The 16,740-nt window shown below is 50.4% G+C and overlaps 1 protein-coding gene across 1 annotated transcript; it reads right to left on the reverse strand.

Moving 5' to 3' along the window:
* Window positions 1–364: 364 nt before the first annotated feature.
* On the reverse strand, window positions 365–2,713 carry LOC128271245 (leucine-rich repeat-containing protein 24-like). The gene has a single exon (XM_053008690.1). It carries the CDS (start codon window positions 2,711–2,713, stop codon window positions 434–436), a length of 2,280 nt encoding a protein of 759 aa, XP_052864650.1. The 3' UTR covers window positions 365–433.
* Window positions 2,714–16,740: the final 14,027 nt, after the last annotated feature.

Raw genomic sequence — 16,740 nt, forward strand, 5'->3', positions numbered from 1 at the left:
CAATGACGCCGAGACAGAGAGAAAGAGTTGGACACCGTTCTTACTACAAATCGACCGACAAGAGAAGGACTCTGTACCGTAAACCGTGCCGTGGCGCAAATTATGACGCTTTCCCCTTTGACGCTTAGGTCCGCCGTCCTGTGACGCACTTCTCACTCATCAACTGTGAACCATACGTTTTCGTCGTTGCCTTTTGCAGTGTTATTTTGCTAGGGTGTTTGTTTGCTGTCGTGGCTCTTCTGTTTGTTTGTAATGTTTTTACTCTACTGCGATTGAGTCGGTGACGACGGTGACGGATGATGCCGGCGACGAGGACGACAACAACTATTTGCCTAATCTACATGTGTGTGTCTGTGTGATGGGGACCGGCCACCCGGGCCGGCTGTTGTCTGCTGTCGGGAAGGCGCTTGGCGGGAAAGCCTTAGAAGTTGGACTACACGTCCGTCCCGCAGCCTTCCTGGTAGCCTTCGTCGGGCGAATTGCGGCTGTTGGATAAAGCACGTTTTAAGGCCGTGACCGGCGGTAGCACCGGTACGCCGCCCTTCTGCCACACGCGCAGCGTCTTGGCGTTCATTGGCATGCTGCCGATGCTGCCGTGGTGCGCCGGCTGGACGCTGGCCAGCTTGTTGTGCAGCTGCTCGGCGCCGGGCACGATCGGCAGCCCGTAGTCGGCCGGATAGCCACCGCCGCCGCTGGCGCTCGACGATGGGTAGTCCCGGTGATGATGGCTGGTGGCCGAAACCGACAGCCCACTGGAGCCTACGGCGGCTCGGGGGAACGTGCGACTCAGGTAGTCGACGGAGGACGCCTCGTCGTCAAGGTCGGCCATCGTGCTGCTGCCAACGGGGGCCGGAGCGGGCGCTGTTTGGGGCATGGTGGCCGCGGTGGAGCTGTGCGTTTCCCACAGCCCGGACGGATAGAGTGAATCGCATCCGCCGGCCCGGCTGTACTCGCCGCTTCCCGGCCGCTCGAGCGGATCCAGCAACGAGAGATGCGCATTGACGGCGGCCGATGTGGCCAGCTGCAGCTGGGCGAGCTGCGCGGATAGGTGCGTATCGCTGACGGCTGGGCCGGTGGCCAAATCGGTACCACTGCCCAGCCGCTTCGTGTCGTTGATCAGATCGGGGTTATTGACGGCACCACCGCCGGTCAGCGAGTGCGTCGGTGAGACGAAGCACTGGCCGGACGCAATCAGACTGCCGCCGCCGTCGTAGTGCGTCGTCGAGTAGGGCAGATCGGTGAGCCGAGGCGGCTTCTGCACCGGGTTGGCCGACGATTGGCAGCACTTTAGATCACCGGCGGCGTTTTTTCGATCTGGAGAATGATGACAATCGTTAATAGGCGTCGCCACCTTGCCATTTACATTGCTAGAGGGACTTACGGACGTGATCACCTCGACCTGGTTCGGGGTTTTCGTCTCCGTCATCGGTATCCGCCGTAATCGTACGAGCAGGAACAGTATTATCAGCAGTATGAACAGTATCAGTATAACGAGTGCCGCGCTCAGCCCAATGATCTGGCGGTTCTCGATCGCGAACCCGATGTCGCGCATCGCCACGTGCAGCGTGAAGTTCGCCTCGGCCGCGCCCGCCCTATTCTCGACGACGCAATAGAACTCGCTCGAGTCGCTCTCCTGCGCATTGGTCAGGATCAGCTTGCTGCGCTTCTCGAAGTTGCCCTGCTCGTACACCAGCACGCGCTGGTAGGCGCTAAAGTGCGAGTTGTTCACCAGTAGCTTCCCGTTCCAGTACCAGTTCACGGTGGCCGACGGCACGGCCGAGCTACGGCACTCGATGGTGGCGTTCTCGCCGCTGAACGCCTGAATGAAGCGCCGCACCGGCAGCATCTCCGGTTTGCAGGCGAAGTCGTCCACCTGCAGCTCGCCGAACGTTTTGTCCATCACGCGCTCCGGACCTCCGGCACACGTCGGTGCGATCGGGTACGGGATGTTGTTCTCCGACAGCCACAGCTTGGCCGCCCGCAACCGGCAGTCGCACACCCACGGGTTGTCGTGCAGCTCGATGCCGTGCAGACGGCTGAGTGTCTCGATCGTCTTTGGCCGCAGCTCCGACAGCTGGTTGCCATTCAGCTTGAGCGAGTGCAGCGCCGCGAGACCTTCGAATGCTTGCGGTGCGATCGTCTGGATGCTGCAGAACGAAAGATCGAGCTTGGTGAGAGCGGTCACGTTGCGAAACGCGTGGCTCTCGATCTTCTGGATGTGGTTGCGGGCCAACGTTAGATCCCGCAGCGAAACGATGTGCTGAAACGCGGCCGACGGCACCGCCGTCAGCAGATTGATCGAAAGGTCCAGCTCGACCAAGTTCGTGAGTCCGGCGAACGCTCCGTCGTCGATCTGGCCAATTCGGCAGTCGCGCATATACAGCTTCTGCAGGTTCAGTAGATTCGAGCGAACGAACGTTTCGTTCGAGATGATCTGCAGGTTGTTGCCGGACACGTCCAGTACCTGCGTCGAGTGGTCGATGTTCTCCGGAATGGAGAACAGATTAACGTTCAAACACTCCACCGCCTGCTTGCCGCCCTTCCACTTGCATTGGCACGCCGATGGACAATTCGGCTCTCCGTTCACCCCTCCCCGGACCACCGTGGCCCACAGCAGGACCGCCAACACTATCAACCGGTGTCTCTTGCGCCCATCTGCTATCCTGAACTCCATCGAACTGTCTGCCGTATGTTGCGCCGCAATATGTGTCATTTTCTTCTGCGTTATTCCAACGGTCCGCGTCCAACGGACAGCGCACTCACTACTGTGGTCACAACAATGATATCAAAAACCAATCAACCAAGAGTAAGACTTCTCGCTGGGCGATGTTTGATTCTGCTGGTTCCGTTGTTGTTTCTGACTTAAGCCGATGTGTGCTGCGATCTCTGGAAACTTTCTGCGATCAGCTCAGCGCGCCGCCTTGGATAGTTGTGTAGGCTACGTGATTTGCATGGATGTGTGAGTTACTCACTGCGGTATCCCGACCGACGATTGATCGTCGTACTGTTCCGGTGCTGACCTTTTTTCGTCAGCAGCATCGTACCGTAGAACGGGATTGTAGAGTACGGAGAGTTTCGATTCACAGCCACGGGACCACCACACAACGCGTTCAGCACTTCTCTGGACCCCCCCTTTGCTCCAATGGCAGGAGTTTACTTTCTCTCGGACACTTTTTCGTCACGGGCAGAAACAATTGGTGGTGCGCCTAGAGCACGGCGCCGTCACTACACGTTACGGTCCTCCCCGTTGAACTAAGAATATCAATTTTCAGCCGGACCAGTGCCGTTGCATAGCGAAACTCCATCGAAAAACAGATGCTGCCGGTGATGGAGCGATGGCACAACACCTGGCAGCGCACACCAGAAGAGCGTATGTACTGTGACCAAATTTGCACGATTCTTTTTTCGGCTTGCCTTCTCCTTTTCGCTACACCAAAGCACACAGAACCTCCAAAATGCGCGGCACAGCACGGGCACGGACACTCCGAGGCACGCACAGCACGTCACGGCTGCCAGGCGTTCCGACGAAAATCCGGCACGACCGAGGACGACGGCGAGCGATGGGAGAAAAATCAATTTTGTACATAAATCAATTTTTCATTCACTGGTAATAAATCCAATTTAATCCTTGTTATGTTGCGTTTCATATGAAAATTTATTACGTAACGCTCAACACGCTGCGCGGTGTAGTGGTCTTTTTCCGGGGTTTTTTGCCCAATTTTTCCTAGCCGTTCCGAGGACCGAGGACTCTGGGGAAACTGGCTGGTTTATTATTGGCCAGACGATTGACCTTAATTTTTAATTCCGCATCCAACCACACACAGCGTCGCCGTGGAGAGGATGCTTGGCTCCACTTGGACACCGACAGGCCTCCGTTTGCTGCGATTGTTACGCGGTGTTTTAACCTTTTCTACACATGTTTTAAATTATTCACCACCCAAACAAACCACCACAGGGAGCACTCACACACACGTTCACATACACATGGGTACTGGCGTAGCGCTCGGAAAATCATCAATCCGAAATGAAGCGAAAATCAAATATTCGTTCCCGGTTCCAGTTGGTGGCCGATAGGTAATATCCGGTCGAAGAAAACACGGCGTAGATGTAGACGTTGACCACCTCACTCACTTCAGCCGACCGAGCCCCAAGGGAGAATTTTCCTTTTCCGTCCGGTGCTGACTTTGCGGTTTTCGGTTTCGAGTTGTCTTGCGAGAAGATGCGATTGAAGTAAGACGTTACTTCACCCACACACACCCACCACACATCTGCGTCGGATCTCGTAAAAGGGGAAGCAGTATTTGGACGATTTTCCCCGTTTCTTCTGCCACAACTTCCTGCCAATCACTCGTGCGGCGTCAATCCGGTCAATTCACTTTCCTTCCACTAGAACAATGTGTACGCCGCCGCCAACCGCGGGATCTATCGGTTTATCGACCTCTCTCGTGACTGAGTTTACACGGTCTTTTGCCGCTTCTCGTCACTCGTCTCCTTCACATGATTTCCTTGAATTTTTCCGTTTTTTTGCACAACTCATTCGTGGTGAATAGCAACTCTTTTTTCTCACTGCTACACGAGACAGTTCAATTGCCGATTGGTGAATCACTGTTTCGCGAAGATAAACGCGTTCTTGAGGATGAAGGAGTGGAACTTGCGGCCTGCAACACACAGAAAGAGGCGAGCGCGCGAGTCACGTGAGGCAGGACACTCACGCGTCCAACGTCCGCTGCGTACGGAAAATAATTTTTGACTGAATCGCTTCTTGGCAGCGCATCGAGCATCGATCGAGCATTGCGTTTTCCGACGAGTTCGTCTACGGCACCGCATTGCTGAGCGCGAGAGCAACCCGAACAAAATAGTCGCTCAGTTTCTCCATACTGAGAAGAAAAATTTCACGGCGAATTGTTTTCTCGCCAAGGGGCAGAAAGAAAGAGCGATATCGAGCAATATTTTCTCTCTCTGTCACGCTAATAGAGCGCTCTCCGACACTCAAACTGTTAGAAAAATTTTCATCACTTCATTGCCGAAGCGTCCAAGATACGACGTATAAACAAATCGACATCGCATCATCGACGTGAAAATAGTGTTTAATAGTTCATTTTAAGCTGTTGCTTATATCGGTAAGTAAATTACAGCATCGGGAAGCATTTCTCGATAAGTATTTACTTATAAATAGAAAAAGTGCACCGAATTTGTTTACATTTTTAGCCGAGCAGTGTCATCGTGCCATTGGATGCCAGCGACGCAGCGACGCAGCGAAGCCAGCGAACGATGCAATGACGATACAGCGGATACATGAAATGCTGTGGCGTAGTGCTAAACATACACGTAGAGCGTAGTGAAAAGTGCATGGTGCAAGCAAACAAGTTAAACAAGTGAAGAAAAATTGTTAATATTATACTGAATAAAAGAAACATTTTGTTTACAACAGCGAACGATTTGACAGTTCAATGTGTGGGAGAGGAGAGAAAGAAAGAAAACATAGAAATATGTAGGGGAAAATCGCTCACGGGCTCTCAAATCTTTTTGCGTTAAGAGCAGCGTTTTTACGTTAAGAGGTGAGTTCTCAGTATGGGGATTACGTTAAGAGCCCAGTGAACAATTTTGAGTGCCCGAGGTACCCCTCGGCCTGAGGAAGGGATGAGGAAGGCTGAAACCGAACCCCCTCTGCCTGCGACGAGGAAGAGAAAAGACGGGCAGGCGGGCTCGTGAGGGTCCGCTCGTGGGCAGCGGCGGAAAAGAGCGGAGGAAACCACGAGAGGAGGGAGTTCCACGCGCGAGCTTGTGGGTTTGAATTACCTGGAGAGGAAGGGTGCCAGAGCCGAGAGGCAATACGAACGCGAGCTTGTGGGTTTCATTTACCCGGAGAGGGAATGGAGAAAGGGCCGAGAAACGAAGCGAACGCGAGCAAGTGGAAGACGAACGAATGGGGGAAAGAAAAAGGAATAGAGAAAAAGAGACAGAGCGACGCGACACACCGCGTGTGTGTCGCCGGGCATTCGGAAATTTTTACAAGTCCAAGTGCATGGTCAGGTAGGTAGGGCAGGGTAGCGAAAAAAGTCTATGTTCGGGAGCGGACGACAGTCAGTTTCTGTTCTGTTCTGTTAGGACTTAGTTCAATTTCGTGTCGGGGCGAAGCATCTGCCTCTGTATTTTCTAAGTGTCAAGTTCTCGTTCAGTGCTTTTCGTTCCATCATGTGTGATTCTGATAGAAATAATCCAGGTAAGTTTATTGGACAGTGTTCAGTAATGTTCAAATAATGTTCAAAAGTTTTCACTTTGCTCGTTTCAGATGTCCAGCTAAACTAGGATGTATAGAATTCCAACACAAAGCCTGCAACAACAAGTGTCTGCGTCGTCATCAAGCATCATCCGCACCGCATCATACCGATAGTGAAAAGTGAGAGTGAGAGTGATCCAAAGAAAAGAGAGAAAAAATATACCGATTCGAAACCGACCAAACACGAACTATTTTATTTGGGGTCGGGATAGAAGAGAAAGAAAATGGGGGAATACAAAGAAGAGAGGGGACACATAGAAGAGAGGGAGAGAGACAAGGGGCACGCGCGAGAGAATTTAAACTGACAGTCGGGCGTTACGCCATTTCAAAGTTCGGACAAAGTCGAGAACGATTTGGCGAAGAAAATATACATAGGATTGTCTCCGAACTTTCAACGTAACTGTGAACTTTCGGCTCGGGCACTCAAAATTGTTCACTGGGTAGGTGTAGATCTCAGTCTCTTAACGCAATCCTGGCCATAGTGAGAGGGGTGGTCTCGCCGGTTGAAATTCTGCGATTAAAAAAATGAAAAATTGAGTGATTTTTTCGTTCGGGAAATCCACAGCGCGAGAGCCCTTTTTCCTTCGGGAAAAGCCAGAATTGACTGGACAGCGAAAGAGAGTGCTAGGTTGTTCAGCAAGTTTGTTTGTTTGTTTGTATCTGGATACTGCAACAATTTGAACTTCAATTCATGGATTTTTGCCATTTTCAAACTGCTCTTGTGACACGGTGCCTTTGCTCTGGTGAAAGAGGATGTTTTTCTTCTTCAAACCGGGTCATTATTCAAGAATTTTCACTTTCAGTTGATCTGAAAGGTTACAACAATAAACGAAATTTATTGTTCAGTGATTCGATGATTTTCCAATGCGATATCCTGTACTTTTTCTACGATTTTAGGTGCTGTGTCTGTTTTTTTTGCGTTTTTGACGTGGATCGTCTTGAAGGCTACTACGACCACGTTCAAACTCAGAAACCCCCCCTTTTAACCGCCTAATTGAAGGCGAAGAGTCCTTATACACTTTCAACATTCGTTCATAAACCTCTTTTGCTTTTAAATCTTCCAAAAATAAAAATTCAATCACTTCACGATACTTGACTATTTCCATTGTAAAAAATACTGTGACACGTCGATACGAAATGGCTTGTAAAAAAAATTTAGTAACCGATTGAAATGAAACTTTACATACGTTCATATGAAGAGTGTACCAACATAACAAAACAAAAAGTATGCCCGAAGCAGCGCTCTCTCTTACCGACCATATGAACTTATTGCAAACCCTAGTATGTGGGCACCGAGAGAACGAGAGAGCCCAACTCTTTTGGCCGATCTCTCACCGTTTGCGTTTGGGTGGCTTCGTAGAACACAGGGTGACACAGGGTGCTGTCGGACTGCGAGTCCGACAATCCCGACGCCGAAGCTGCCCCCGTTCGGGAGTTCGGCTGGTCTTCGGAAGAAACATGCGCAAAACGTGGTCGCCGAATGCATCGTTTTGGAGTACTTTCAAGAAAGCATGAAAATTATGCTCCAGCACCCTTTCGCCACCCTTTCGCCACCCTTGCGCCGTGTGGCCTGCCAAGAAAAGTGGCCTCGAAAACCGGCAGCAGTTCTGTTTGTCGGATTGTTTGCTTCGCAGGCGAAACGGACGTTTTGTGTTTATCCGTACATGCTGTTGGCGTGTGTGTTTAGGAAGCACAGGTATGGCGAAATGGCAACAAATTTGTGGGATACTTTTCGTTTGCGGCAGTCTGGGAACAGTTATCTCGGAACATCTCGATGCCTTCTCGCCAACGGGCGGTTTGCGGCTCTCTTCTCGTTATACGGATTCATACCGGCCCCCAAGTCGCCGCTGCTGCCGGATAGGAAGCCAACATAATTATGATCCGACTGATTACGGCTTCCATTTCCTCTCCCGACCGGAAAGTCGATCGACAGGTACGTGGAAAGTAGCTCTCCCAAATACCAAGGTGTTCGTCGTGTCTTCAACGGAAGCACCAAATTTACAAGCACCGCCTCAAACTCTTCGGGTTCTTGGGTTCTTAAAGCATGCCCGATGCGCGGGTTACGATGACGTTCAAGAAAATCGAACAATGGCCGAATGGCCAGAGAATGTGTCATATAAAGACGAAAAGTTGCTCTTTTAAGCATCGAAAATGCAAAAGAGCGTTTCTCGCGCCTCCCGCGATGCAACCGAAACTAAACTCGCCCTTCCAACAGAACCTGTAGGATGGGACCAAAAAACGGAACGGAAGATAAACCGTGAAGTGAGAAGAATCGAAATGATTCTAAAATAAATGGATTTCGTTTCCTTTCTATGGCGTTTCACTCTCCCGTTTTAGTACCGTCTGTTTTTTTCATGTTGGTCTTCCATATTAATTTTTTTTTCTGGGGTCTGGTAGGATTTTTGGGTGCTCGCTCTTCAGCCGGCGCACGCTTTTGCAATGCCTTTTTTCTGTTTAATTTTATGTTGCTTGTTTCTGTTTCGCCGTTTCCCCTGTTACAACTCTTCCAGTGCTGTCCAATTTTGGCATTCGGTTCTTTGTTATTGGGACCATCGCGACGCGACAGTTTCAGCAACTCCAAGCCCACAGCAACCCGTCTCTTGGCAACAGTTTTCTAGAGTCTTTTCTTCTCTTCCGTTGCTTTTCCAGGGTCCTACGCGTATCGCGGTGTGTCTCGACCAACTCTTTTGCAGTGCCGCTTCGCTGCTCTGTCCTCCATCAACGCAGATCCCACGACCGGTGACGCCGTAAGAAGACACACACTCACATGCTTCACGGCTCAGGGTTGCGGAAAATGATCGAAAACGTAAAAAAGGTACGTGAAAAGCAGGCGAAGCATAATGGCAAAAAGCAAATCACAGCTCGAAGAAAAAAACTAAGAGGGTAAAAAGAAGCGTTGGGCCAACTTTCGGGTGAAATTTTAGCATCGGCCGTAATTGAGTCAAATTGAGAGGAAGCCTCATGACGGGAGCCGGGTGAACCGAGGGGAAGGGCCTGCCTAACTTCTGGCAGAATCCCTTCTGTGGCCTTCCACCCGGCACGGAGTTAGACAAAATTCGAGGATGCATGTATGTGTGTGTGTGTGTTATACCTGCGTTCTTGTAACTCGCGAAGTGCGTCCAAAGCACCGTCTGTGTATGTGTCATGTTTTATGTTTGGCCACGGGGAATGGCAAGAGGCCGACGGAGCTGCTATATTCCAATTTTTATGAGTCAATTTCGGAACAGCGTGACGGAGCGTGTGGTGCGTTCCCTCCCTAACCCACCAGAACCGGCCTCAGGAACGCTCCTGGGCGTCAGGCCGAAAGTGCTGCGTCTAGCGATTCAGCAATTTATCTTTGAAGTAAGTCCGCGCTGCGAGGGACGCCATGCACAACGGCATAACCGCGCGGTTCGGAGGGGAGGGCCGGAGAAAATTATGCCTCGGATATGTGCAATAAATGTACGGGACAATCGTTCGGAGGGACAATCGACGATGGAGGGGCCCGTCCCGTTCGGTCGCTGCAAAATGTTTGGACAGCATTTTTAGTACCCCCAACATTTCGCGTGTGTCTGATGATATCTTCGGCCATATCAATCAGTTTTCAAAATTGACGTTTTCCGCCCCGCCAACGGCGAGATCTCGCGGATGTTCCACTTGGATGAGGAAAGAGATTGTCCAAGATGGAAAATAAAATTGCATCGGGTCCTTTTGGGTGCATAATTTTCCGAGCCATTTAATCTTTGCACTTAAACATGGCAACTAAAGCCCAAACGCGCTTTAGTTTTTTGTTTATCTGATGGCTGAATCTACCAGTTTATGATCTATAAAATATCATGCAATATTGTAGAATTATATATTTTACTTGGCCAATCCAGACACTGTTACGCTTTTGTAAATAAAGTGGCCGCTTTAGGGGATTGTCTGACTTAAGGATCAGTACTGCATACGCAACGCCGAATGCAACAGAACCTTAATAAACCTTCACGTACTCTGTTGTGAGGCGCTTACGATACAAAATTTAATAAAACAATGAACCTACACGGGTGAGTGACACGCCGCAAGTGCCCTGTTTACGGTGGATGTGTTTGTTAGTTACTCTAGTACACCGCGTGCGCAGCTTGTGCCGGCCCTCCCCTCGTAACGATCCGGCCATAAAGTAGATGGGCCACGCGGAGATTTATGCTCGGTCTTCTGCCTTTCCTTTCGGCCGGGTTTTCGGGTCAATTGGTGCCTCTCCGCTAGAGCGCCACCGCCGGAAGTAGTGTAAGAAACAAATAATGATCGGTTCAGTTATTAAGATCATCATCATCATCACCATCATCACAACCGCTGATGCGAAGCGAAGGTGATCTCCTTGCGTTGGGTGGTAGGAGAAAATTCAATTATATTGACTCGGAGGGCAGAGGGGATTAGTCGCGGCGGGGGAGCGTCGTCAGTTTGGGGTTTTAAACCATTTCTATCACAGTTTTCGACGGCCATAGGCGTACTTCCAGTTTGCCGTCCCGAAAAGGAACCGCTGTTAAAGGAAACAATATGGCCGTTTGTTGTGATCATCCTAACCGCCACGGAGGTTTGACGGCATCAGGCTGCCTTGGATTTTGCTCTCCCTCCGGGCTGTCATGGAACTTCTTTACAACCGGCCCAGTCGATGTCACCGACTGATGATGTTGGAGAGGCGTAGCCGTCTTCCACTGTTCAAGGCATATTTCGTCGCCACGACGAGCCATTAGTTCCGCCAGAACGGGCATGAATCCATCATTAAAATAATTGACCACAGACGGTGGCTGCTCGGTGGCTGAAACTCCCGTAACCGTATTAGAGGTTCCTCGGTTAGGGCTGCGTATGGGATGCCAGCCGTCTTGCGCTACCCGAAAATGATTGTATTGTTTGGAGCACCAAATCGCAGTACTTCAACCTAACTCAAACGGTAAGCGAAATAGTTGTCCGCATGCAATACTTTTCCGGAGGGTCTTACATCGCGCGACCTTCTTATCTTAAATCTCTCTCTTCTCTTCCCTCTTTCGGTGATCTGCGTCTGGCGAGCTGTGTGTATAAGTTTTGGGGCGGAAGAACCGCGACGCATCATTATTTTCGTCGTCACTCGGGCGAATAATTTCGTAAAACCATGTAAGAAAGAAATGAGTTCTCTTTTGTGTCCTCGCTTTCAACCACCCTCCGTCTTTCCGGTAACAATACGACGAAATGGTATGCAAACACTCCGACGAACTATGAAAAACCTACGACGGACGAAAAGTTTATGCTTCACGCCAGGTTTAACTATTATCCGCGACATAATGCACTATCTACCACGGCGAAGAACCGTGTTTTTGATGGGTGAAAAACCAACAAAATGTCGGTTTCCTCGTTATTTGGGAAGCACCAAAATGCCCTTTTTCTGGAAAGGATAGCAACAACGTTAGCTTTACGATCAGAAAGAACACATACACACACAGACACCAAATCTGCTCCCAAAGGAAGATATGAAGTGTTTAAACCAAACATTCTTCGTCGATTATTTGCCAATCCTGGAGACGACGGTCAGATTTAACTTTACGTTTTGCTGATTGTTGTCAGAAATAAGCCAATTCGTGATGGAAGTGAATCCGCGTTGAATAACCTCGACTGGATATTAGCAGTTTTCCATCCTCACGTTCCAATCACCGGTTTCCAAAGGGGCCAGCAACCTGTCATGCAAAAGATACATCCGCCGATCGAAATGGAAAGTTAACCGAATCGTGCACCGTCCCAAGATAGTTTGCTCCTTTCTGCGGTGGTATTAATTTTCACACCGAAATTGGCGGCCGTCCCTACGTGAATCTAGCCGATAAATTATCTTATGCCACAGCATTAAGCAAACAGACCGGCAAAATTCGCCAAAGAAAAAGTATAAAAACAAATGGAGGAGGTTGTGGTGCAAAAGAAAGAGCGCTAGCCCGAGAAATGGCCAAACATCACCTTGACGAGGAACTTTGTGGCCGGTGCACTAAACGACTTTCGTGTCTTCGGTCGGTGGCTCGCGAGCCTCAAACGGAACGTCAATCAAAATCAGTGATAATCGTGCACATAAAATTAATTAAATGCTAAACTAGCGTCCAAGATGGGCCGGCCCTGGCTGTGGAACATGGCCCCTGCGGTATGCTGTGGGGTGTTTGCTTTGCATGCTTGGCTAACTTGGCTAACTTTTTTTCCCTTTTTCCCTACGCTTTCGGCTTTCTTCGGCCACCCTTGCTGCGATGGTTGCAGTGCAAGGTGGTGCCAAACGCTCCATCGTGGCATCGTGGCTTTCGGAGCCAAGCATTAATCGCGTCGACGCCATTTTTACCAGCTTGCGTCAGTTCACCACCATTTGGCCGCCACACGGAGGGAAAGTTTAAATGACCGCAGTTAGTGATTGCTTTTCTTTTTCCACCTTTTCTGCCCCGCAAACATGCGTGGCGTATTTATTTGAGATTCGCGCATTACGCCTTTCGAGTCCACACGCGAGAGTTGCACGCCGAAGACGAGCTTTCGAGTTTCCACGCAAATAAATCTGCTTCTCGCGAGCAAACCCACTGAGTTTGGTGGAACAAATTAAAAAGAAAATCACCAAAAAGCGGCGCCGCGCGTTGCAATCCGCATTGCACGCAGTCGACGGAGAAGAAAGTGCATGTGCCAGCAAACCGTGAATGGGCGAGATGGGCTTAGTGAATCTCAAACAGACTGGGGACTACAGGGACTGGGGACTTCATTTTATAGTTGATGCTTCTTATCTCCATTCCGACTACGATGCGGACAACCTAAAATTTGTTATCTAATTTCGAACCTTGCATCGAGCCCACATTTCGTGACCATGCAATAGTTCCGTTTCTGTTCCACCAACCGAGGGTCCGGAGGTGATGTAATATTTTTCAATCAATGCTCTTGCACTGGACAGAACGTTGAAATGATGTGATGTAAACGTTATTGAATCGTGCTGCTGCAGCCCTATAAAAGCCCCAGTCCCGAGGCGGTGTCATCATCATGCTTATCGTGTGCAACGTTCTGTGCTTGTTATTGCGTCAATGTATGCTTTGCCGCTTGCCGTGTGCCATTTAATTTAGTTCGGCCCAGGTTGCAAACTGTCGTCGACGACGAGGAGCAATGATTAATTCGCTCGTCAATCATCAGCTCGTCGCGTTCCATTCGTGCCGATGCATATAACGCACGGTGTGCACCCGTAGCGGGCCGCTTGCCCAGGGATTGGCCAGCATGAAGTCGGCCTGAAATGAAATCGCTGTCACTATCACCGGGGACACTACTAATATTTCGAACGACTGCCAAAAAGTCGCTGCCCCTTGTCGCTGTTTTCCTTTATTCAGACGCCCAGTCCCGATTTTTGCAGAGTGCCAAAAATTGGCAAACGCATGTCAGCAATTATTGCAGAGGATTTATTAAATTCAGCCTCCGGACCGGCCGCCCGCGTCGTCGAAAATATGGGGAGTCTTCTCTTGCCGTGGCGGCCTTTAGTGCAGGTGGGCCATCCGCTGCTGCCGGTGGATGGCTGCATAAATAAATTACGTAAACATATGCAGCCCGCAGACTGCGCCCGTGTGTTTGCTCTTAATAGCGGCGCTTGGCCGCCAGGGCACCAAGCTGGACGAAACTATATGCTTTGCTCCTGCCGGAATGCTCGCCGCGCGACGAACGTTCAGCGCAAGCGAGTTGCACGGAAACTCTTTTAATTGCGCGTGGCATCGTTCATCGGCACTCTTGGCTCGTGCCATGGCGGTGTCATGGCCCATGTTTGAACCGATCACTCCTTAGTGCCGAGTTCGCTTTATGAAACGGAAGGTCTAAGGCCCCTCTCAATCATACACTTCCGATCCCGAAAAGGGAAGTCCCGAGGCCCTTGGGAAAGAAAGCTCTAACGAATCCCTTCAATAACCCAACTGATGACACCATAATATTCTCGTTCCTTCCTCACGGCGGTGCTGGTGATGATTTTTCACGGAAAAACCAACCCGCCCAAAGACTCCAAAGAACCTTTGGGGCCCGACACCGGTGTTCGCTGTTGATGGACGTAAACCGAAACGTCGCATGTGGACCTTGTCGGCGCCTAGGTACCGTCACAGGTTCGTCCGCCGAGATTGGTTAGCATAATCTAATAAACACTGATGCCGTCACCAGTTCGTGAAAAAATCAGCAGCTTTTGACTACAAAGCCGAACGATATTTAGGATAAAAAGTGTCACGCGAAACCCGTTGCAGAGTTCGGCCAATTGGTGGGCTTTAAAATGAGCCGGGGTCGTCACGATTACGAACCAAGATTAATCAAACATTCTCCGCCGCCGGCCACCAAATGCGGTCAATTGAAAGGCGAGATGAAAGTTGATTTTTTTTTTTTTATTATGGAACAATCTCCTCAGGGCTTAGAACAAATTGAGCTAAGCGTCTAATTTAAACGAATAGGATCGCCCGTTTCCAGGAGGGGGATTTTACAGAAAATTAATATAGGGGATTTATAAAATGAATAAGAAGGTGAAACTCATCAAATCAGAATCGAAACTCGATTGCAATCGTTGAATAATGTGCCCTTTGTTTACCAGCCACGGTCGAGCTCTTTCCGCGAATGCTCGGCCGTTTATTCACACCGCTTTGCGACATTTGATTGCCGGACGGAAAAATCTGCAGCGGATCGCGGCCGAACTTTGGTGACAGATTCGTCAACCTTCATCAATCCGTTGAGCCGTTCGCGATCGGATTTTCGGTTGGCCCGCCTTCCCGGAACGCCCGGGAACTTTGTAACGTTGTTTCATGCGAAAAATCATTTATCAACGGACGGCGACGAGGCGGGCGGACGACGAAATCTGCGCCAAGTCGTGCGGCGCGACCGTTCCCAATCAGCCGGCCAGGCCAGGAATGGGATGCGCGCAAAGAATTTTAATTATTCGCTTCTAATCATTAAAATCTTCCGAACCGTTCAGGCCCGACGGCAACCAACGGACGACGTGGCCCCGGGGAAATGGCATGGAAACAAATCCTGCCTCTCGTTTTTTTGGTTCTCAGCCCCCGCGGACCTAAATCCCGGATCGCGCCGCAAGATGCAGAAGGATTATTATGATTTTCCGTTCGAATTCCGCTCGGCGGCGCAAAGCACGGAGGTACCGCTCCAGGCCAGGTGTGATTTGCGTTCGATTTCGAGCTCGTAATTAGAGTGCGGTACCGCGCCCCCTGGAAAGCTGCGGAGAAGCTGCGGAGAAGCTGCGGGCGAGTGGGAATTTTAATCGTCCCGGATGACAAAGAAAAGCCGGTCCTCCGGAGTCGGTGCTCTCCGCGTGATGGAAAAATCGCGTACGGCCTACGCCATCGTTGTCGGCTTACGGGCGATGTGTTCTCGGTACGGCCACGCCTGTAGTGCCTTCTGTTTCTTCTTGCCCTGGGTTCGCCGGAAGCGGCAGACTACCGAAGCGGACGGCCGCGGGGATCTGTTTCCCCGCGAGTTGGACAACTCTTAGTGGAGATTTCTGTTCGGGCCGTTTTTTTGCCTCGCCTCCGGAACTCCAGATGAAGGGCTTTGCGAAGGAGCACAAAATGTCGCTCATTCATCAATTCCATTACTATCGTCGGCTGCGTGTGTGGGGGTTGTCCAGCAGATGTGAGCTGAAGTTTGATTGGATTTCGTAGGACGAAGGGCGCATGGGAGTGGCGGTGCGTGTGCGAAGGATGTTGTCTGATGTGAATCCGATGTGACGCAGATTTTTCGTTTTTACCGTCCCCCCGCGGGGAACGTCCCGGAACAGATGGTCGAACTTTCGCGTGGTGTCTTTCGCCCGATTCGCGGCGCATTGATCGAAATGTAAACGACGCACACGTCGTCCTGAATCATTCGACGGTTCTGCTGGTGGCGCTATCTGTTACAGCGCCGTGTGGTTGACAGAACTCGGCCGAAGCTCCAGCTGAGTGCCGTGTTGATGGAATGCAATTAGTCATCGCTCAAGGTTGGGCGCCCCTCGGGGTAGACCCACAAACAAGCAAAAAAAAACACCTTTCGGTGCAGAAAGTCGCGTTGCAACGATTAGTCGCCCCTAGCGGACGCACGACCGATGCTGCTGCTGGAGTAGCCCGTTGGAACGAATGATTGAATTCCGGCTCCCCCCTGCTGAGTTTTATTGAAGGAAAAGTCGCCCCGGCCGACCAACTTGGACCGCCGGAGGACAAACCGCGCCAGAAAGGTGCGATGATGTAAGGGAAGATGACATAAATAACATCGTCGTTCGAAGGATTGCCATCAATCTTCCAGCGTGTGCGCGTGCGGGAACCCAACATGGGCTTTTATCAAATGCAAATTTTCTGAACCACCTGAAGCTTTTGGCCGGTGACAGCGGTGCTTACGAAGACTTTTGTTGTTCCACCAAAGCGACTTGCGACATGCTAGGGTGACCGCTTTGAAGTAAACGATCCTACGTCCGTTTGAATTGGTTAAAAATTCAAAATGTTACAATAAAAGTATTCACTTGTTGA

The sequence above is a fragment of the Anopheles cruzii genome, chromosome 3 (genome assembly GCF_943734635.1).
Source record: "Anopheles cruzii chromosome 3, idAnoCruzAS_RS32_06, whole genome shotgun sequence".
In the NCBI taxonomy this organism is placed as follows: Eukaryota; Metazoa; Arthropoda; class Insecta; order Diptera; family Culicidae; genus Anopheles; species Anopheles cruzii.

Excerpts from the sequence above, each read along its gene's own strand:
- LOC128271245 (XM_053008690.1), bottom strand. The coding sequence starts at position 2,713 with ATGACACATATTGCGGCGCAACATACGGCAGACAGTTCGATGGAGTTC.